The 23,633-nt window shown below is 29.6% G+C and overlaps 2 protein-coding genes across 4 annotated transcripts; both read right to left on the bottom strand.

Moving 5' to 3' along the window:
• Nucleotides 1-21: 21 nt before the first annotated feature.
• On the bottom strand, nt 22-15,381 carry HLH3B (Helix loop helix protein 3B). 3 transcript variants are annotated; one of them, XM_087403848.1, is made up of 5 exons: nt 15,240-15,381; nt 4,596-4,823; nt 3,809-4,020; nt 2,236-2,583; nt 22-694 (listed from the first exon to the last, which is right to left on the bottom strand). In XM_087403848.1, the coding sequence occupies exons 2-5, from the start codon at nt 4,818-4,820 to the stop codon at nt 352-354; spliced, it is 1,128 nt and encodes a 375-aa protein (XP_087259974.1). In that variant the 5' UTR covers nt 4,821-4,823; nt 15,240-15,381; the 3' UTR covers nt 22-351. The 3 variants fall into 3 exon arrangements, with proteins under 3 accessions (XP_087259974.1, XP_011049265.1, XP_011049267.1); XM_011050963.2 differs by lacking the exon at nt 15,240-15,381 and adding an exon at nt 5,830-6,236; XM_011050965.2 differs by lacking the exon at nt 15,240-15,381 and adding an exon at nt 5,642-5,820.
• On the bottom strand, nt 12,457-23,572 carry LOC105143003 (hypothetical protein). Its single transcript, XM_011050966.2, has 8 exons — nt 22,798-23,572; nt 19,908-20,125; nt 19,199-19,380; nt 18,822-18,969; nt 18,376-18,740; nt 17,686-18,151; nt 15,240-15,469; nt 12,457-14,993 (listed from the first exon to the last, which is right to left on the bottom strand). The coding sequence occupies exons 1-8, from the start codon at nt 22,820-22,822 to the stop codon at nt 14,666-14,668; spliced, it is 1,962 nt and encodes a 653-aa protein (XP_011049268.1). The 5' UTR covers nt 22,823-23,572; the 3' UTR covers nt 12,457-14,665.
• Between the last annotated feature and the right edge of the window lie 61 nt (nt 23,573-23,633).

Below are 23,633 nucleotides of genomic sequence, written 5' to 3'. Positions count from 1 at the left end.
ATTATTTTTAAAAAGAAAATATTTTTTTATAACAAGAAGAAATTTTTATTGAATCAGTATTTGAATGAATTACAAAATTAAATATATATATATGTGTGTGTAATATAATAATTTAGCGCGAATAGAAAAGTACCTTTGGTATTTGAATAATTGAAAATAAACGTTCACATATTAATTCAAGATTAGCTCACATGAAAGATCTAAACATTATTTAATTAATTATTTAATTAATTTTGTATCGTACAACACCAATTATTGTCAAATACAGCATAAAAGAAATATTTACATAACATGCGTGCACTCAAAGCAATAATTGATACGTTTACGAATGACGTCTCTCTCATTAATGTTTTATTTTCGATCTGTACCGCACAAATCGCTGCGAAACCCTGAACTTGAGTCCTTTACAAAGGCGACTTTGACTCTTTTTCTGACAGGAACATTATGAACAGGTGGTGGTGGAGCTCTACAGTCCCTTGATGCCTGGTCTTCCTCTTCTCGTTCGATCTTAAACCTTTTTTGGGCACAATTCGAGCCACTCAATCCTATTCCGTTTGTAGCTGACGCGTTTCCCGTCAAAGATGAAGAGGAGCCATTAGGTACTATACTAGTGTTCGATGAGATTTGCGGTGATTTCGGAAAACTCGAGGACCGTCCGCTCGATGGAGAACGTATAAGATTTCCATTGTTGTTGCTGTAAAAAACATAGAATTAGAAGTACTAATAATTAAAACAATGCATAAAAAATACGCTCAATGAAATACAAAATAACTTGTTTAAAAAGTACGAATATTTAGATCAATAAAAATTATGTACATTTTTCTTTTACATTTTTTTTTAAGGAATTTCAAAAAAAAATAAAAATTAAAAGAAAATTGGTTTTGACAAAAGTATATATCCCTTATATGCTCTTGAAATTTTGACATTTAAATTCCAAACATCCTATATACTCTTGAATTTGAGAAATTTTTAAATAGAAATTTTAAATTCTATAATATTTATTCCAGAAATCATTAATTATTAAATAAAGAATCTTCATTTAATTAATAAGTCAACTTTTGATTAAAGAAAATCTGAATAAGTATTCAAAGTAGAATTTGTTTGCCGATCGTATTAGCTATATTATAAAGGAAATATTCCAGTTCACACATAGGCACCTATATACGGGAGGGAGGGCAAACCACTTTTTGCCTCCTCAATAATTTTTACCTTTTGATGTTTTAACAAATGTTTTTTTAACAATTGCAAATAATTTCTGCGATCAAAATTGCGAGAAAGCATCGGCCACGTGACATACGCTATACATAACGTTGACGCGGCGAATTAAAAATAGCCACGCTGGCATGTCGTCTGCTATCTTAAAGTGCCTTCCAACACAAGACACACATGACAAGGTGACATAGTGTATCATTCTTGTTGTTCGTCAATGTTAAACAAGAATGAAATAACCATTATATTATACTGAGTCGCTTGTTCGTGTGCCTGAGGCGTGTTCTGATTTCCATCAGGATGCTCCTCGGGTGTCACATCATCATTGTTTACAAGGATGACATGCGGGGAAGCACCCAGATGGAAATTTGAACATATCCCTAGTATCCCTGCACATACACGTACCAGAGAGAAACCTGAGAGAGACGGTATTCATAGTCGATTTTTATATTCAAGATCGTCTTAAGATGTCACGAATCAATCAGAGGGCTGTATTAACATCTTAAGACATTACTTAAGACGATCTTGCAATAAGAACGGACTATGAATACCGGCCTAAGAGCCTTTTTCCTCTAACCGCAAAATACCTTGTGCATTACAGCCCTCTGAAGAAGTGGATGTCAATTATATAACATTATCCATTTTTTTTGCGATGCTCTTGATGGAAATAAATCGCTAAAATTCTTAAAATCTCTATTAATTTGATAGATTTTAGTTATTTCAACGATTTTATTTCTATCAAGAGCACCGCAAAAAGTGGATATTGTTATGTCTCCCCTCCCCAATATTTCTTGGTGTTTTCCTCCTTAATATTTTTCGCAAATCGGCGCCTATGCCGATTCAGATTATAAATTTAAAGTACATGAATGAACTATATACATTATTCCATTAAAGAAGAGAAAAGGGAATTTTAATCTGATAATCTAAAGAGATTACGAATTCATAAACTTTATAAATCGGGTGCCCACCAACTTTTCTAATTCACTTAATTCTTTGCAAGCACAAATTTAATTTAGTGAAATTCACCTGTGAAAAAAAGAGTTGCCTTGAGTAACGACGATGGAGGGTGTGACGCAGCGTTTTCCGGCGGAAATAGTTGTATTGAGTCCGCTCGGAGCAATCATCAGCAAATTACTGCCATTCTTGTCACACGTATGCGAGCTATGTCTTTGCGTAGAGTAATTAACACGAAAGACGTGAGAATTTTCGTTACTAAGCTTCTCCTGCTTCAGAAATGCTACATTTGGCTTCAAGTGATATGTGGAATTTTGGTTGTTCAAATGCGACTCGCATTTGATGCGTACATCGTGCTGCATCCCATTACGATCTTGACTTTTCTGCCATTCCAAGACATTACTTAGCAACCTTATGTACCTATGCAACAAAATTTGTTATTTCTTCAATTTTGAACATCAGGTGTGCAATAAATTTTTACTTCAATATTATTCTTGCTGATCATTTAAAAATTTAGATTAAATACTGTATGTGATATATAGATACAATCCTGGAAATTCAATTAGCATAATAACAATTTAAAAAATGAACAAAAAGAAAACAAAATACAAGTTTTTATTTAAGTATAAAATTATATAAAGAAGGAAACAAAACAGATTTTTAACAATAAAAATTTTGAAATTAAAACTTATAAATAAGAATAAAAATTCGATTAGAACATAACGTTATACTACCCAATATCATTTTGTAACTAATATAAATAGTTATTTCTGATATTTTTACCTACTAAACACGAATTCATTGTCCAAATTTAACTATCACGACACAATTTTGGAAAAAAGTGGCATCAAACATGCCAAAAACAATGATTATGATATTGTAGTACTCGCAGTAATTACTTACAGTAATTTTTTTTCTAAAAAAAGATATCAATTTTTAATTTTGAAATCCATTTTGTAGAAAAAACAAAAAAATCATATTAAAACAAAACAAAACAGATTTTAAAAGTTAATACATTGATACTTTTTTATGACATTGATCAAATTTAGAAAAAAATATTGTTGTAACGTTATGAAAACTCTCAAAATCATAAGTTCTTTTTTTATTTCTTTGATGCCATTTTTTTTCTTGAAATTGTGCCGTAATAGCCAAATTTAAATAATGGATACGTATTCACACACACACATACACACACACACACACGCGCGCGCACAAGTAAAAATAATCGAAAATGATTATACACTCATGCTGAAAAACAATGTTGGACAATATAATATTCTAATAAAATTTCCATTTTTATTTATAAAAATCTTAAAGTTTAAAAATTGTTAACGCTAAAATCTATTATATTTTTTTTTTTAGTGTATATTTCTATTACAATATTAGACTAAAACAATATTTAATTATCCTTTTATTAATTTTTTAAACAACACAAATTTTTTAAATTGTTAATATTCAAATAGAATTTCCAGAAATCTGTATGTTCCTATGAATAGAAATGCACTTATGCACGAATTTGATATATTATTCTTAATTACTTTTAAGATAAAGAAATGCATTTACATTCCCTTTTTTTAAAGAAATTCTTCAAGAAATGTAAGTGAAAATATAATATTTATTGCTTAGGGTTAAAACATATTTGTACCTTATGGCCATTCTTAAAATCTCATTTTTTGACAACTTCTTGTCAGGTGGATGAGTCGGTACTAATTTGCGAAGCTCAGCAAAGGCGCCACTCACGTTCTGCTGCCTCCATCGTTCACGGCTGTTAGTGAATAATTTTCTTACTCCTAAATTACCTATACGAGGCGTGGGCGATCCCAAATGACCACTGCCAGAAGACGAGATGCCGTCTAGCTACGAGATTATTGTGGATTTCATTAAACTATTGTTTAATTTGTAAATTATTATTTGGATTCCGGATAAACTAGCGAAATTTAGGACGCTATAACTACATTCCATTTTAATTTGGTTAATGTAACTCATGGAATCACTTTATTTAATTGTTGTTTGTTAAATGTTAAACAAGGATAAATTATACTCGCGAGTTTCGTGACTTGTGGGTGCCAAATGGAAAACGCACCCTGTATAAAATTTATTATATTTAACGATAATTGAAATGTCTAGCGAATTCGGTTGGATGCACTAGTGCATATTAAAACCGTTATACAACGTATATTAATCTGCGTGTAAAAAAACAATACAAATAATTCAAATTATGACATACAGATTTTACTTGACAGCACAATAAAATGTATTAAAGATTTCATGGTTTAATCCGTGCTTATGTTTATGTTAAGCACATATTTTTATGTTAATTTGAATACAACGGTTTAATTTCATGTGCATCAGCGCGCACTGAAAAAGCATCCAATCCAATTCGCTAATATAAATTAATAAATACAAGAAAGCGGATATTAAATTTTACTCACGGAACCGGAACGGTCCCTCCGTCTTTTGCTTTGTTCTTCCTCCTCATCTGTGTCGTGGGAATAAAATTCATCGGAAAGCGTGGCTTCCTCTTCAGTGTCTCTTGATGTTCCGGGCGAATCGCCAGCTTCTTCCGCGAGCTCTCCTTCGCCAGACAGTAACGATCCAGCTGGAGAACCATTTTCGGCCTCCGTAGCTCCTACACCGCAGCCACTATATGTTAACATCGGCTGCAATGATTGATAAGTATGCTGAACAAATATAACGAACGTACGCAAGTAATTGTGCTATCATTTTTCAACGCCAATCATCGCGTTCTAATGCTCACAAATAAATATAAAAACCATTGTTTTATGTTTGCAATTTTGAAACTCATTGGAATTACTGATCTAAATCTAGATCTAAATCTTACTAATCTATTAATTATTGATTTAATACCGTGATTAATTATAATCGAAATCTATAAATAGAATCAATGAACATTTAGTAACAATAAAACAAGCCAATTAAGGATATGTTTTCAGCATTTATATATATGTATAATTAGCTATATAGTGTCACAGGAAGTTGATACTACATTCTCTTCAACTGTCCCTGACATTCGACAGATATGTATGCCACTTGATTTATCTTTATACATGATATTAGTCATGTATGCACTCGCGGTGGCTTTGTGCATATCAGTTTTATTTATATGAAAAAGGAAGTGTTTCCGTCTATACACATGCATCTTCTCTTAGTCATAATTTTATTCTTCAATCTGGTTAGAACTGATGATTGATGGATAATGAATTCTCTATCAATCAACAAGTTTTATAAGTTTACATTTATCGCGTCTATTCAACGTTAATTATTTTTTACAGACAAGATACTGCTATTAATAACTTTTTTAAATTTCGTTTAAAAAATATCCGTGTATTAACATTATTCATTCTATTATGATAAATAACAAGGTAGATGCACATATACGTACGTTACATTTGCTTTTTGCAATTTCAGATCTGTTTAAAAGATTAAAACAATTGTAAATTCAACTAAAATGGCTTACACTTGAATCATAAGTTAAAGAATATTCTAAACCTATAATACATCATGATCACCGCAGGAAATTCAATATTTTTGCGAACACATAATACACAACTTGCACATATAGAAGTCGCAAGATCCATTTGCCGAAAGGGTTGAAGAATATGTCTTAACACAATCACAAAGGCACATAAAGAGGTCAAGACTCACCATATTACACGCGAAAAAAGATTCAACAGTATCACGAGATTAAATGATAGAGATTGACTTAAAGAACAAATAACTTGAAGAACAATACAGTTCACGCATCGTAGTTATAATGGAGAGAAACACCGATGTCGAAAGAGTCGATCTAACTAGTCGCGAGTCCAGGGTAACCCTCTGGGTAAATGAATTTCATGAGGGCGGAGCGCAGGCTTATGGGTGGAGCTCGTGTCAGGTCCGTCCCATCCAGCATCCCTGTATCGACGCGGATCACGTCTTCATACATTCAACGAAAATGTGTTGCTGTTTCCGCCTTATTGTGCATTGATCCTCGGTTTACATAATATCATTATTCATAAGGTTTAGTGATACAGGTACGACGTATGGCAATGTCACTTTCACTTTTCAAGCTTTGCTAAGTGTATGAGATCGACTATGAAGAAATTAAAGCTTGTTGCATAAACTTATATCCATGACTTTTCCAATTAAAAAAGAATTTAATTAAGAAATTTTTTAATTAAAATTATAATTATTCTGTTAGCAATAGCAATCAAAAAATTATTTGTAGTTCGAAATTAGACCAATGAGAATAAAAGTAAGAGAAATCCTATTTTCAGTTAAAGCGAATTTTGATGCTTAAATATAGAAAAAAATGAATTTCTGATATTTATTTTAAGTTGCAGATAACTTTTACATTTATGGGTCAGTTAGCGATATAAAAAAAGTTATCCGCTGTATAATAGGACACGTGTAGGTTACCGAGGGTTACGCACGTGGCCTTTATAAGCTGTTTATTTCAAGATTAAAGTCCGATATATTTAAAAGGACATTTTTAGAATTAAATAATATATATTTAAAAATGTCCCAAGAATCAATGTTTACGCTTACTGAATGATTTTTTTTTTGTATAATAAAATGCAAATATTAATATGTTATTAATGTACTCTTATATATAGGTTTTTATTAATACTTCTAGATTTAGCTGAAAACTGTTGAAACTTCTATACATTCACATAATAGCAAATAAAGTATAATATGTTGTGGAATAGCACATAAAATACAATTTGTTATTGAATAGCAAATAAAATATAAATCATAAAAATAATCGAGTAGTGTTCTAAGATTAACATCATAAACGTTATTGCCGCGTAATCACTCATTGCTTAATTAAATTTGTTTCAATTCAATGCAGACATAAAGACGGCTGTAAGATTTTCTTCATTATCTTGTGCACAAGTGTGTATGTTTGCCTGTGTGTGTATATACAAACAAATCTGTCTCCACCCCCTTCCTGCTTCGACTCATTGCCATGTGTTTCAAAGATGCTTTCTATAACATTAAAGAATAATACGTGTCAAGTTTCGCGGTCTATCTTATCGCTACCATTATCCAGTTATTATCGTTGCGGAACTTTACTCGCGATAATAGATGAATAATTTTTTTATAAAAGCGATAAATACGATCTCTCGACAAGAATTATTGTATCGCATTATACTCCAATTCTTCTATTTTTAATATTTATTTTTAACATATCTTGAGATATTTTATTTTTAAAGGATTTAATAATTACGATTAATTATTATCATTTTTGTAAATAATGGAGGAAAGTCGTTTATTATGAAATAGGCGCCTGATATGAAATAGCGGTGTTTCTGTTAAACTATCTGTAATAAATGCTATCTATTGGTTCCATGAATTTATTGCTCTTGGATTGAAAATTTAGTAAAAAATTTATTATTAGAGTTTCATTGAAATTAGCCTTTAAACCTTGTTTATTATTTAATAAATAAATATTTGGTAATAAATTCTTCATGTAGTGATAGAATAAGGGCGTAGAAAAATATGAAATATGTTGAATTGTTTAATTACAGAAGTTAGATTTGATGATCGTAAAAGGCGTGGCAATCGTAATATGAGGTACTCAAGGTATTTCTAATATGAAATAATCCATGCTCCTATGTTATAGTGAAAATCGTTGCTAAAATATAAATGTTATTGTACATTAATAAAAAAGACAACCAGAACGAACGAAATTCCCTTCAAAATGACTTATTATTTTTTTAAATTCTGCCTATGGACTTCCAGCATTTACCCAAAATGAATTCGATATCTCATAATAGCCTTTCCTCTACTATGGATGTGCGTGTGTGTAACGGTAACTATTTATAATTTACTATATTTATTTACGCATTAGATATAGATTTCCTCCAAATTATTGTATATATGTTGTATATAAATTTATTAATTTTTTTCTTTATATTATATATAAATATATCAGTCAAGAGAAAAGATGCATTTTTGTAACTTAAAATTGTAGTAGTTATCTACCATTGATTTTCTGCAGATAGTCATCGCACATTGCGCTTACTTAAAACCAGACCAGCTCCCACGCAGATTGGCCCGTAATGGCGCTCGAATGAGCATCAAGAATGATATTATCTAATCAAGCTCCAACGATGACACCCCGACGCATCCTACTGGAAAATCTGTAGCACCCTCCCGAGGTGTCACAATAAAACAACCCATAACTGGTGGCCACTTGACGATGAGGGGTAGCACTGCTCTCTCACCCTTAATGTATACTAAGCAGGGCATCGTTTTTTATGCCCATCGAATCCGGCTAATCGAAAGTTGATTGTTTGGGAAAAATCTTCGTGAATGTATCATCCATATCATTCATTTTTCTGTGTGACTCTACGCAATCTCAGCGTAATATAACTATGCAACTTTTACCGCTTTTTTTGAATGCTAATTTTATATAAAATTAAGTATCGTTACTCCTTTTCTAAGAATATTTTGTTAACCATTATTTATTATGTTATGTATATAGAGGGTGTCTCAGACTTATACAGTCCTTTTTAAAAAAGAAGTAATTTTTTATAAGAATTCTTAAATTTCGACAAGTTAATCGAGTATGCTTCATCAAATAGTATAATATCTTCAATTTTCAGTTTTGAAATGGGATATCCCCAGATACTGAATTTTTCATCACAACAAAGTTTATTTTTTCATTTACTTTCAAAATCAATTCATTTATTTCAAGATCAATAGAAGTATTTTCAGAAAAAATGTTTAAGATAAAAGTTTCATGTTTTATTTTGTAATTCGAATGTGCAATAAAAAAAATATATGTTATATTTTAAAAATTCAATATCTTGTCTGGATAATCTATATTCGATTGGAATCAGAAGTTAAAAAATATCACTATTCGATAGAGCCTATCCGATTTATCTATCAAATTTTTTTGGGGAGGGTTTTCATAAAAATCATTTCTCTTTATTTTATTAAAAAGGATGTACGCGCGCGCACGAATATGATCGAATTTAGGATCCTGTATACATCTGAAATTATTTTACAGACACATCAATATTATTATATTATTTTCTTATTATAATAAGTGTTTTTGTAAAATTGTTCGATTAATCAAGCCTCTATATTCTTTAATATTTTTTTATTATTTATTGTATATATTTGATTAAAATCAATTTAAGTATTTAATCAATTAAAATAAAATAAAATTTGAATAAAATCAATTTAATATTATATTTTCTGTATAATAGTCGCATAAAATACAATATTATTCCTTTTACATAGAATAATATACACAAAGAAAATTTGAAAAATAACCAGTCCAACGAAAGTCACATTACAGAAAATTCGACAAAGAGGCACCCCTAGGGTGCCCCATAGAATTTAATGGGGGATATTTTGTAGCGGTTTCCCACAGGCCTGGCAACTCGCGGCCAATTTGCGCGTGTCAATGAATAAGAATAAGGTATTAATATTGCCATCGCCTCATGAGATCGATTCACGTGACTCTTATCGCGGTCTTTGCGTTCCGATTTTCAGATAAAAGCAGAAAATCATTAATATTGACGGAGAGAGAGAGAGAGAGAAAGAGAGAGAATACAGACGAAAGATTTGTATCTGTAATATAAATGTGTTATAAATTTAGCGATATCGCGGAATCGTAATTATAAGTACGTTCGTTTATAATACATCGACAATGCAATATATAAATATAAATATTCCGACAACTATAATTCTCTAGTATATTTATCTCCAAATCCAAACTCGTTCGCGCGTAGCGAAACACGACAGAATCTGTAAAAAATTAAAAGCTACGATTAATTACAGAACGACGTAGCGTAACTGTTAATTAAACGTCGAGGTAATCCTTTCACTTTACGGCACCTTAAAAATTAATCTTCCGTCGATTTGTCCATTTAATCCCCGAGATTAATATCTCACGCCGTTGCTGGCCCTCCAACAACTTGACCCTGCAATTCTACGTGAGGACGCGAGAGGGTGACTGCTGTGAGAGGGCTGCAGGGCGGGGCATCCCTTATCAGCGGTGAACACTCGCACAGCCTCCATCTCCTCGTTTCAATAGCGTTCTGCTCGAAATCTCAGCAACACTTTCACTTGTATATGAGTATCACCCTTAGATAGCCATCTTAGAATATTGTTGCAATAGCTAAATATTGGGTTAAATAAGAAATTCTATTTATTCTCTTTCCAATAATTAAGCAAATATTACGACGCAGTGACGAAGATAGTATAAAATGTCAAATTCAGAATTAACTATAATTAAATTAAAGCAAATTAATCATAAAATAATTTTACATGAGATATTGCCTGTTTTTAAGTTCTGCTTCTCTAACATTTTATTACTTGATCACAACGTTCTACGTAAGTTTCTACTACTTCACAAATTATTAAACTACAAATTATCACTTTTCTCTGAACGCATCAATACAGATACACATTTTTGTTAGAATAATTCACAAATTGTTTTTATAATTTTTGTACTTATATAAATATTATAAATTACATGAAATTGTATTCTAGCAAAACCTAAAAAGCCGTCGTTGAAATATTAAAAAATCGTTTCATTTTTTTCATAAATTCTTTATAAACCTTTTTTCAATATCTTCCTGTATATTTTTGAAATTCAAGGTTCTCGCCTGGTGAAATATCATCATAGATTCGTGCCACAATTTTATAACGACTCAGTATCCTTATGTAACTTTTGTTTAGCGGAATGTGAGAGGACCATTGATTTTCGTTAACAGAGTTAAATCATTTCTTGAATGGGTTAAACCGGTGTTCTATCGGGCACGTGTGGCTTATTGGGGTCTCGTCGGGATGTGCCGGTGGGAGAGAGGCGTGTCGCCAGTTTTGCGCAGCGTCCCATGAACGTCAACGCGCTCGACTGGAGCATCCCCGTGCCATAGGGTGGTCGAGGGGGACGCGAAGGGTGAAATCAATTTTCGTTATCGCCGTCAACCAGCCGCCCCACACTAATCCCATTATTAGTGTTTGTTTTCCACGTGTGGCACTTGCGTCCGCTGACATATCGATCATCGAAACGCGCGTTTTATATATAAGATATTTAGAATAAATATTAACTCTCTGCGTTGAGAGTTACGCGATGATGTTACGATGTCACAAGTACTTCTGTATCAATAAATTGTAATAAAGTTAAAATAAAAGAAAATTTTAGAGATAATTATATGATGTAAAAGGTGAAATATTATATAGTACAATATTCATCATATTCTTGATAAAAGTAAGATATTTCAAAATTATTTATGTAAATATTCATATAATCACAATGCATGTATTTAATATCAGCGAGTAATAAATAGACTTTGGGATTATAATGCATTTCCTATATGTATTGTTTACAGAATTGGGTAGTAACTAGTTAAAACGTTAAAAGTTAAAAAAAAAGTTAGAGTTAATAACTTTTAACTTAACTTAGTTAATTTTAAATGCATTAAATTTTAATTTAACTAAGTTACTTTTAAACTTTTTGACTTTTTTTTTAAGTTAGAAAATTTTTTTATCTCTTTTAAATATCTTAGAAAAATAATAAGATATAATAAGACTAAGAGCGCATATTCGTAATCTGTTCATATTTTAAGACCATCTTAAGTAATTACTTAAGATGCTAATACAGCCCTCTGAATTTATGCCGTTATTATGCCATCCCAGATAATATTTATGTTGCATAAGATATCTAAAAGACGTTTTTCAGATATCTTTTAGACATAAGACGTCTTTTAGTTATCTTATGCAACATAAATGTTATCTAGGAATAGCCTTAGTCCGAATCTACAATAGGTTTTAAGCCTTAAGTCATAAAAAATTGACCAATTACAGTCGAATATTCTTCTCGTATTCGATCGTAATTGATCAATTTCTTATGGCTTAAGATTTATTAAAAAGTAAAAACCTAAAAACCTATCTGGTTATCTGCAAGTCGCAAATCGCGCCGATGTGTCGAAGCCATTAACGCTCATGCGCTTTAAGCACATTAGCGTCCAATGCAGCCATAGTCTATGCTTATTAAATTATATCACATGTGAATAAAAAAATTGAAAATTTAATTTACTTAATAATCTATATTGTAATTATTTAATCTCATTTTAAGAAAAATTAGGACATTTTGATCTAAAAAATAATTTTTTTCCAAATTAATTTACCCAACCCTGATTGTTTGTGTATATAATATATTATAACTATATATATTATAACTATTATCAATATTATATTTAATTATTTTTTAGCTTCTGGACACATCATAATTTCTGATAAGATCTGAATAAATTTGATATTTAAATACAATCGTTTAATGGATCGTTTTATTTTCAACAATTAAGTTTATTGTCCAATAATATATTTCAATTTGTATTTTAATGTATCGATCAATAACCTTATTCCTTAACACTAATTTCAAGGTTGAAGTTTTACAGTATTAGATATGATATCTCGCTCATCATGACCTCGTATCACTCGAAGCACATTTATAAGTAATCTAGAGTATTTGCAACAGTTAGTAACAATTATGCAACGTGTAATCTCAGTATTATACACACACGCACACACACACACACCCATATATATATATATATATATATATATATATATATATATATATATATTACATCAATCAGATAATTATACATATATACATATACATATATATATAATAAAGATATAATTTTTAATTCTACTCTTTATATAATCGGAGCTTCATCTTCGAATTCGTCTTCTAATCATAATATTTTGAGATTAACTGCGATCTTATTCAGTCTTTAATATATATAATTCAGCGATTCGCTAATTGAATTAATTAAATCACAAAACCACTGACTTTCGATCACAGCTGCTGCCGACAATTTCAAAATGGTTTCTTATCATATCTATACACATCCTATAACCATCTACACGTTTACAGTATAGAATTAATATAACTATATAAAATACTATAAAACTTCTAGGATGCAAGTATTTGCAAAGTATAATTTAGATTTATTGTTATAGTGTTCTTTTACCAAATGAATATAATTATTCAACAAGTTCAGGTAAATTTTATAGATTTCCTATGTATATAGAATTAATCAAACATAACATGACGATATTAATTATTCTATTATAAAAATATAGAAATCCTTATTTTATGTCACGTCAAACATTATATATATGCAATCAAGAATATTTTATATTGAATGACACTGATTTATCAAATACTTTTTTTGTTTATTTAAATTAAATTATTAAATTATTTAATTTAAGCAAAAAAAGAGGATCTATAAAGCCGTTTTTTTTGCCTCCAAAGCCAATTTTTATTATTAAATAATTTTTTATATTATATGATCATTCAAAATGTCCAAAATAATCACTATGTGAGAAAAAAACTCGACCAAAACTCTATTAATTATTATTCTAGATATACCAACAATAATATCTAATAAGTTCTTTTCAGGACTAATACTGATAAAATATTATCGTTCAATACTGCTCTCATAACATTATTTTAGACTATTTATCGTTTCCAATGTGAAGATAAATACAGCTCATAATAAAAAAATAAATTTTATTACTCTTGACACATAGATACCTATTAAAAGATTCACAAATAAGTGATCACTATTAGTTGCCTATAGACGTAAGTCTTTGTACCGTAACAGACATTATAAACGTTTTTTTATTTCTTTGTATTTAAAAATTTTGTCACAATAATTGATATACAATTAAGGTACCCGGTAATGATCGCATAATCTCTCATGGGCAAGTAGAGCAGACTAAACTGAGTTGAAAAGTCCTGTATCATTTTACAATTTTCGCTATAATTAATATAATAAGATATTAATTTCTGAAGATTGAAAAATAAGCGGATAAAATCAATGAACAAAACAACTTTAAGATATTAGTGGTATATCTAGACTAATAATTAATTAGAGGTTTATGGATCGAGTTGTCTTCCATATGATGGTATTTCTTATAATCATACAGTACAAAAAAATTATTTAATGGAAGTCGATTGGTAATCAAAAAACGATCTTATTGACTCTTTTTCTTTGATTTAAATATCGAATAACTGATTCCGAAAACATCTTTCGAAACTTATTTATAGTTTTACTATAAATATATACATATATTATAATATAATAGAAATATTTAACGAAAATCTATACACATGGTTACCTAAAAAAGTACAATCACAGCACAAAAAGAATTCATAAATATTTACTACTATAACTAAATCGAGTCAAGTTTACAATTAGACAATAAACTGATAAACCAAAAATATATACATATTTGTTATTTATTATTTGTTTAAATTAAAGAAGGATGTAAAACTTATATTAGAATATTAGTATAAAAAGTTGTAAATTATTATTATTATTATTATTAATATTAGTATTAGTATTAGTATTATTATTATATATTAGTATTATCATCCTTCTTTTATCAAATGATTTTGGTATAATAATGGTATTATTAATCACATTAATCGAAAAGTGTTACGTAAGTAGTGTCGATAAATCTGCTAATGAAAAGCGAAACAAAGGATCAACAAAGGCACCATAATGACACAAATGGTGTAAACCATCGTTCTTGGTTCACATACAGACACACCAATATATTCATCATTCCATTGCGAATCATTTCCACTTAATGGTAATTCTAATACCGTCCTTTCATTACTAAATATTTTAAACGGTAACGAGCATTCCTTCGTACTGTTTTTACATGCGTGCACAGGATTCGAGGTATTGTAGACAGTCTTCAAAAGATCGAATTTCACCCTCACGTAATTAGGTTGAATTTCATTTTCCGAATTAAAAACAAAGAAATAATACCCATTTAGAGGTACTCTACAATCAAATAATATAGAATATTTTATAAAAATATATGTTTTTATGTGTGTATACGATTAACATAAAGCAGTATCTTCATTTTAAAAACAAGTATTTATTTAAACTAGGTTACTGAAAAAAGACTCATAAAACATTAATTAAGACCGTTAAATAGAAGTAATTAATAAAATTCAATTAACAATAAATAAATCCATTCTTATTTTTAAGCAGACAATTAACGCAAACAATAATTTTTTCACCTACCTATATGTTACCGTATTGGCAAAGGAAGCCGTAGAATGATCACTTTCGTGTTTGGGTGTACAAAAACGATGTGGTGTTAAAGGTAAATTCAGGATAAGACCTTTGCATTCCAATAGCCGTTCTTCGGAACTGCTAAACGAGCTCCAGAACTCAGAATTACTTCTATCGTTCAAAGTTGTTTCGTTTACGGTACCTCGATCCTCCGCAATGCCATCTGGATGCAACATATCCTGAAAGAGAATTAACATACTTTAATATTCTTTATGTGTTGCTTTAATTTGACAGAACAATTTTTTTAAAGATCCATTCTTTAGTTTGCTTTTCGAATTTAAAATTATTATACATTTTAAAAATAAGCAATATATATATTTTAATATTTAAATATATTTTACTATAAACTCAGAGTTAAAAATAAATTTCGGATGACAAATAAGCGAGAATCATATTTGCACTTTGCAAGAAAATGTTTTGTCGCAATATCTATAAAGGCAGTGTTACAGATAAGATTAATAACACATCATTATGTGATTTATATTGTATCTCACTACAAACAAATAACTATATAATGGAAAGATCCACTGATTTAAGAGCAACTATGTGCAATTTCTACGCAATTTCTAATTCTGCGAATATAACTGAAGAAAAGGCTACGCTCTGCTCTTCACCGATTTTGATTAAACTTGCAGCGATGTTAGGGGAGCCTATTAAATGAATATCTGTAAAGTTGTTCCCGCTAATGAACCTTACAAGCCGAGTAATGGATATTTAAAAATATACCAAAAATCTAAAAACAATCCAATATCTCAGAAAATACGCATTTTTGAGAAAAATGTCTTAGACAAAAGTGATAGGGTTTAATGAGATGTATTTATTGGTTACAAGGTTAATCTTGACATGATGATATCACCCAAGGTCGAACCAATAAAATCAGTAAATACATCTTATTAAACTCTATCACTTTTGTCTAAGACATTTTTCTCAAAAATGCATACTTTCCGAGATATTAGATTATTTCGAGATTTTTGGTATATTTTTAAATACTCGGCTTCGAACTCGACTTAAAAGCTCATTAGCGGAAATGGCCTTACAGGTGTTCACTTGGTAGACTCCTCTAATATTGCTGCAATTTTGATCGGTGAAGAGCAGAGCGTAGTCTCTCCTTGTGAGACATATCTTTCTACTCATTATTACAAATGGTGAATTAAAATCCATTGTTCAAATCATTGTTTTAACCCGGAAATAGTCAGCTAATTGCTTTTTACATTTTTCTACAATCACTCAAAATATTTTTACATTTCCTACAATTAAAAATCGTTATCATAATTACATATTGTATTTATATTATTGATTGTTTTATTTAATATTTTAGATCATTATATATCTGGAGACACGGTAGTGTCTCGACGCTAAGATATGGTGCTAAGATATGGTGCTCCTTTACGTAAGCCAGATCGAGATTATCGGATCTCAATACGTATTTACTGAATGATTTTTAAAAAATAGTAAAAATAAATTTTTTTAATGTGTATGGATTCCTGAGTAGATAAAGAAAACACTATTATGACTGATATGAACTTAATTTTTCCTTACTATTGATACTGTTGATATAAAAATAAGTTACCCTACATAGGTGATTATTCTCAAGTTGATAGAGGACAGTATATTATCAATAATGAAAATAATATTATTTTATGTATTAATATATTTTCGTGCATTATTTTTGAACGATGGAAATTCTTTAGTGAATTTTAATGAATTTTTAGTGAAACTTTCCTATATAAACCTCCCAGTCGACACTAACTAAAAATAACATAATATGTTATAATTTCGCTCTTAACTATATATTATAAATGTAATATAAATGTACTATATAATGTAACACATGTTACATAACAGTTACATTGTTGATTGTGAAAATAACAATGACTTTTATGTTACTTTTAGCTGCTATCTGCTCTATTGTTTTTAACATATTGAAAAAAATTTATAAAATTTTAATAAATATTTGTTCGAATAGTATCAACTAAACTTATAGTAAATAAATATTTACTTAATAAAAAACGATACTTAAATCAAATAAATGGTTTTTAATTGTACCAAATAAATATATATTCATATTATAAATATACAATATATATTGGGTCATTTAAAAAGTATCCGCAGTTTTTTCATTCAAAAATTGAACAAAAAACCGCGGATACTTTTTAAATGACCTAATATATATACACATATATATATATATATATATATATATATATATATAACATTTAGTAAATATACTTAGTTATATAATACTATTTAAATGAATATTTATTAAAATTTATAATTTTTTTTGTATAGGAAATCTATAGGATTGTATATCTATAAATGATTCTAGAGTAATTATAATTTATTACATTTTAGATTAATAATTTAAAACGCAAGAAATATGAAATAAAATTTTTACCTCTTCTATCGCTGCGTTGCCATCTTCATCTTCCTCCGTTAATTCTTGATAAAGTGGCGATGAAAGCACTAAATCTCTTCTTCTTCGCCGTTTAGCTTCTCTCGACAATTTCTTATCATTCATCGTATCGTTCACCAATTGTTTTAATGCAGCACCTTTGGCACCGGCTTGCATGTCAATCGTATCCATTAATTTATGCAATATCTCTTTCCCGCGATCACCGAAAGAATTAATTTTTCGTAAAACATCTTGAAAAATTTCCTCAGAGTTTGTCTGTTTAGTTTCCAATTCTTCTTGCTCCTTCACGATTTCTTGTGCCATATTAGATTCCATCTGCTTGATGGATATTGTAGAATTTGGATGCGAATTAGGCAAAAACGTGGAATTCTGTTGGCTCTCAGATTCATTGTAATTGTACTGTTCTTCTTGAAAAGAAACTGGTATTTTTGAAGGCGTTGGCGTGAATCTGGAACAATTGAGTACATAATTTTCAATTATAAAGAAATAAAAATAAGAAAAGAAATTTAATTATACATATATAAAAAAGACAACGTTACAATCTGCAGAATTTAATTAATTTAATTAATAATACATTTAATGTTAATTTTTCAACTAATAAAAGAGAAAAAGATTGAAATATTTATTATGGTATAATTATTAAGATATTAATCAGTAAAAAAAATAACGCACTTTGTGCTATTTTTTGATATTTTTTTATTATTATCAAATCTGCTTATTGATTCTTCTTGAAGCTGATCTTGTGAATTTCTAGGATGAGCTGTCTCATTTGTCACTGGTTTATCCATATTGATGATATCCCTGAAGACTGCTTCATAATGATGATGCAGATTCTTTTTCTGTTTCTTCTTTGTGTAATCGGTCTTGGCCAAAAGTTGGGTGAGGATATTTCGCATTGTTTCAGGGTCCAATTCGTGACTGCTCTGATGTGTATATGATTTAGAAATATTCAAACGAAGAGTTTTATCTTCATGATAAAAATGTACGTCTTGGTCTGCTCGTCTCATTTTGTCAGGTACGTTGCTAAGACGCACTGTCTGTAATAAAAAAAATATAGCTTAAATAAAAGTGTTTTATACATCTTTAAAAGAAAAATCTATTTTTGAGGGAAAGAATACCTCCGTAGTGCTCTTTACATCAAGAAGACCTTCTTCCTTAACGATTTCGATAAGTTCCTCGAGTTCCTCGCTGCTATCATCTCCGATAAAGGCGCATTCATGAAGATTTTTGAAGCCACGAATTATTGTTAAAGAAGCGCCAGGCCATCTAAAAACAGTAAAGCATTCATATCTTTATAATAGAATAATGTAAATAATTAAATTATTATTGTATATTATTATATCTTAAAACGTTAAAATAAATTTTTTAAATAAGAATGAGAGAATTAAGTGAATATACATATAAGCAATAGTTATTGCATATAGGTGACGAAAATTCTTTTTTTCTTAAATTTTATTACAAGATAAGCTCCCATTTTTATTTATAACTCTTCTACCTTACACAAGTTGAAACAGTGACACTACTGCCATGCAAAAGATAGAATCCCCAGTACTCCTTCATGTCGTCCTCCATAATGAGGTGTCTTGTCATCGAGATGGGTATTGCTTCTTTTTCAACCATCGGCTCGTTACTCATGAGATACGCATTGAACGTGGCATTAACTTTGATCACTTGACTCTACAAATAACAATTTATTTATCATCAATTTCAACTTTAGCTTCTTGAAAAAAAGAAAAAAGAAGAAAAAAAGAACAAATACAATTTATTACAAAAGATTACTTGTAATAAAGAAGACTTATTTAGACTCAATTTCACAACTTATTATTGATTCTTGATCGAGGTTCAATTTATTCCTTATTTTTTTCCAATTCTAGAATTGGAAGGAAATGAAAAATAAATTGAATCTCGATTAAGAATTAACCATGAATTGTGAAACTGGGCCTTAGTTCAAATATCGCACTTATATGTATATAAATATAATTTTTATTTAAACTTACTGTATTTTATTAAAAGAAAAAGTTATATTTAATTCGTAATAATTAAACATATAATGATTTAGGGTAAAATTAGTGATACAGATTTTCTTTCCTCTCTGTCTCTCTCTCTCTCTCTCTCTCTCTCTCTCTTAGGATTTAATTAATAAATTTTTAAGAATTCTAAGAAAGAAAAGTTAAGAATAAAATATTAATAGTAAAATGACTTACTTGACACCAAACGGTAGATACTTTGCTGTCGATTAATCTTTGATCTGATATTGCTAAAGCATATAATTGCTCGGAATATACGCGGTATCTTAGATATAATGGTCCAACAATGAATGCGAGTGGTAAAAGCATTCCCAGCAAACACAATCGCATCACTCTAAAAGGTACTTTATAACTCGATTTTCGCGGTTGCCAATCTCGTGGACGAATACCATCCTCTGCAAAAAATGTTATCGATATGAAACATCTCATTATTAATCTTCTGCGAATATTAATGAGATTAATCTTTAATATTTAATTTTGTTTTTTTTAATTACATTAATATAGCGTTTAAAATCTATTTATAGTAACTTCTAAATATGATAATTTCATTTCTATTTATCTTTTTTTATAAGTACTAAAATAATGTTAAATAACGTCGTATAACATCTTAATATCTTATAATAACATCTTAATGACTTTAACGTCAATGAGACGTCAATGAACACATTATTTTACAGTAAAATTTAATTTATATATATATATTAAAACCGATTTATTTCCCATTCTAATTCAATTCTCTCAAATTCTCTTTATACTGAGAAAAATATTAAAAAATTAAAAAATGTTTTTAAAAACACTATAAATGCGATATTTTCAAAATTATCTTCTTTTTTGCAAGAACTTTTATGTAGAAAATTAAAAGTGAAAGATGGTAGAGAGCTAGAATTAAAAGTAAAGATATGAGAATACCATGCAGCTTTCTTTACATGAGTTAACAATTATTGATTCTTGATGTTGAAACTAGTAATTTTTAAAGTAGACTAATTAAGCGTATCAACTTCCTCAATATGAAATGTAGCGCATGTAGAAGATATAATTCTTTATCATTATTATCTGCAACGACAATCCATAAGATATGTCTTTGTTTATGTATGTTTAAAAACTGGTGGAAATTTCCTTGAATATCCTATAATTTCGCTAAAGCATATAATATTGAAATGCGAGTTTTTGTTTTATAGACTTCTAATCTTACTTCGACACTTTCTAAATTCAAAAATATCTTATTACATCTTATCATATCATTAATAGTATGTAACAAAATGTCTGTATCTTAATGTATTCAATAATACACAGTGCTTACAAAGTATTAATAAAGCGCTAAAAAAGCATATATAATCGCTTTTTAGCACTTTGCAAGCGCTGCTGTGCTACTTGGGTTTACTACAAATAAATTTTATTTAACAAAGCGCTAAAAATTAAAGCAAAGACAATTCTCGAAATTTTATGCATTAAAACGTCAAATATTAAATATATTTTCATTAATATGAAATAATTATATTATAGATACACTTTTCTCGTGCTTCTCAAGATACAATATAAAGATAACATTTCATACATTTGCATCGAAAAGCAACTTGAACGTATCTGAATTAATTAGAAGCGTTAGTATTATAATTATGAATGCGTACGTGTGTTGGGTAATTTATTTATAACATTTTGTAATACCGGATAAATCATTAGAAAATTTGAAAACCGCAACAACAAATTATTAAAAAAAAAAAAAACACGTGTGAGTAATAACATTGCAGCGATTACATGCAACGACTTCGTGAACTCGTGGGAGAACGCGGACGGACGTCGCAAGAATCTCGCACAATACCAGATTTGATGATGAGAAGGTCATCAATCTCACCTTTACACTTCAACAAAACGATGACCCGATTTACAGAATGATGCACTCCGATAACTCACACTTATCATATATCCCATTGATAATTTTTTTTTTTTTTTTTTGCGGAACATTATTGGATAGGGAGATCATTGTTTACCCATACAGTTTGGGCAAATAAAGCATCATACAAATTAAACAGTTCAATGAAACAATTCCTTTCATTATGGAGAATTATGCGATTTATAATAGAGAGCTTATATTTAATTCAAACGAAGGCGATGCATGTTTCATATATTGATTAATTAAAACGTCTCAGCACTCCGTTTTTATTGTGTAAATTTTATAAGCTATTTGAAATCATATTAATAGTAATTTTTTTAATCTTGTTTTAAATTTTTTGTTAAGAAAATTTATTATAAACGTGTTAAAAATGTATTAAAAGTTTACAAAAACTAAAATTAAAATTTCTTTTCAGTTAGACAGTCCGGTGTTTCCGCTTCGCCTCGAAATTATAGAAAGAAATTATATCGCGTTATGCGCCTTGTATTTGTAGAAAGGAAAATTCATCCGTGCGTAAAACACGTGCTGCTAAATTTGCAATGTCCAGCCAAGTTGAGAAACTTAAAAATAAAACCAATCTATCTCACGAGGGCGGCATATACATCTGCACTATTACGATCAAATGAACTACATTAAAGAAGAATGCGCGAAATTATAGAGTGAATATGCCGCCTTTTTAAAGGCAACGTTTTCTTTCTTTGTTACACAGTGCGGCTAATTATTGAACACAATGTGCACTATAAAAATTGATATATAAATCATTGAAGAGCTCTAATACTTCATACTCCCTAATCTTTGTTGCTCCATTTTATAATTATATGTTAAAAACATTTCAGCATTTGGTCCGTCCATATATCTTTTAATTAAACGCATACAGTTTTTTTGCAATTAAACGGAGGAAGAAGTACGTGCGTTTGCAGATTTCCGCTTATAAAAAACAGTATCGTTACAACGCACTCTGAAAAGAATATAAAATATTCAAATATAAAATATTACTGTCGTTCAAAGTACATCGAAGACTCAACAGAGCGACGTGTTGCGTATTTATACGAAGTAGCAATTGCTTTTATACTGTTTTCACGATACACTGTCATTCGAACTGATAACATATTAAGGCTGTTGATATGAAAAGCCACAACAAATTCTTGGCGAAGATTTCTACTAAGGAATATATACCTATTCTTAAAGGTATCGTTGACATTTTTTTTTGAAAGATCACAGCATAGACCTGCTCCGTTTCAAAACTCAAGACACAAGCCACGCTGGAAAATCGTTGATACGTTTTCTTCCCGAAACAGAACGCACGAATAAAGCTTCTCTAATAAGCGTACACGCTATACTGATATTTATTTTTCATGTTCATGTTATATAATATCAATTCACTAGCGAATGATAATGTTATTTACAGTTTCAGTTTCCGAGATCTAACGCTGAATTAACGCAGAAAATTTCAATTGTGCTAAAGTTGTCTTTTGACTCATTCATTATAATCTACATTTGAACTAATTTACACATTTTCTCAATGAAAAAAAAAACAAGAATCTTAAAAACGTCGTCTTTTACAAGACTTATTTAACCAAGGATGTGATGAGATACGATAATTATGTTCGATCTGCTATCGCGAAATCAAACAAAACGTGTGATGCGTATCAGTCGCCACCGACAGATCGACTGAATCTACGAACGAACATGCTAAGCTTTGTATCAACGTCTTATCACACTTTAAAACGAGCGAATTAAAGAAGCCTCGATTGGCGGTCTATTTGCTCAGGATTTGTGACGCATGTAATACTGTTATACTTGTCGCATATAAGACATAATGACATGTCTAGTTAAACAACTTACTATCCAAAAAATTCCGGAATCTTAAACTTTTATCTTAAACGTCGATTTCTTCTTTTTTTCTCTTGTATAATCAGCAGATCATACAGTGTTAGTGATGATGAATAAGTCTACAATTCCGCTAAACGTAAAACACAGCGCACAAAAGTGATTAAAAGTAAACGTCGTAT

The sequence above is a fragment of the Acromyrmex echinatior genome, chromosome 3 (assembly GCF_024713525.1).
Source record: "Acromyrmex echinatior isolate Ae372 chromosome 3, ASM2471352v2, whole genome shotgun sequence".
Classification (NCBI taxonomy): domain Eukaryota; kingdom Metazoa; phylum Arthropoda; class Insecta; order Hymenoptera; family Formicidae; genus Acromyrmex; species Acromyrmex echinatior.
Note: the sequence above shows the minus strand (reverse complement) of the source record. Positions and strands in the feature narration are given on the sequence as shown.

Coding starts and splice junctions, on each gene's coding strand:
- HLH3B (XM_011050963.2), bottom strand. Junction 4,021..4,595: donor GGAGGGACCGTTCCGGTTCC/GTGAGTAAAATT, acceptor ATAATCTCGTAG/CTAGACGGCATCTCGTCTTC. Junction 2,584..3,808: donor ATTTTAAGAATGGCCATAAG/GTACAAATATGT, acceptor TTTGTTGCATAG/GTACATAAGGTTGCTAAGTA.
- LOC105143003 (XM_011050966.2), bottom strand. CDS start 22,822: ATGTCAACGATACCTTTAAGAATAG. Junction 18,741..18,821: donor ATGTAAAGAGCACTACGGAG/GTATTCTTTCCC, acceptor TTTTTATTACAG/ACAGTGCGTCTTAGCAACGT. Junction 18,152..18,375: donor ATATCAAAAAATAGCACAAA/GTGCGTTATTTT, acceptor CAATTGTTCCAG/ATTCACGCCAACGCCTTCAA.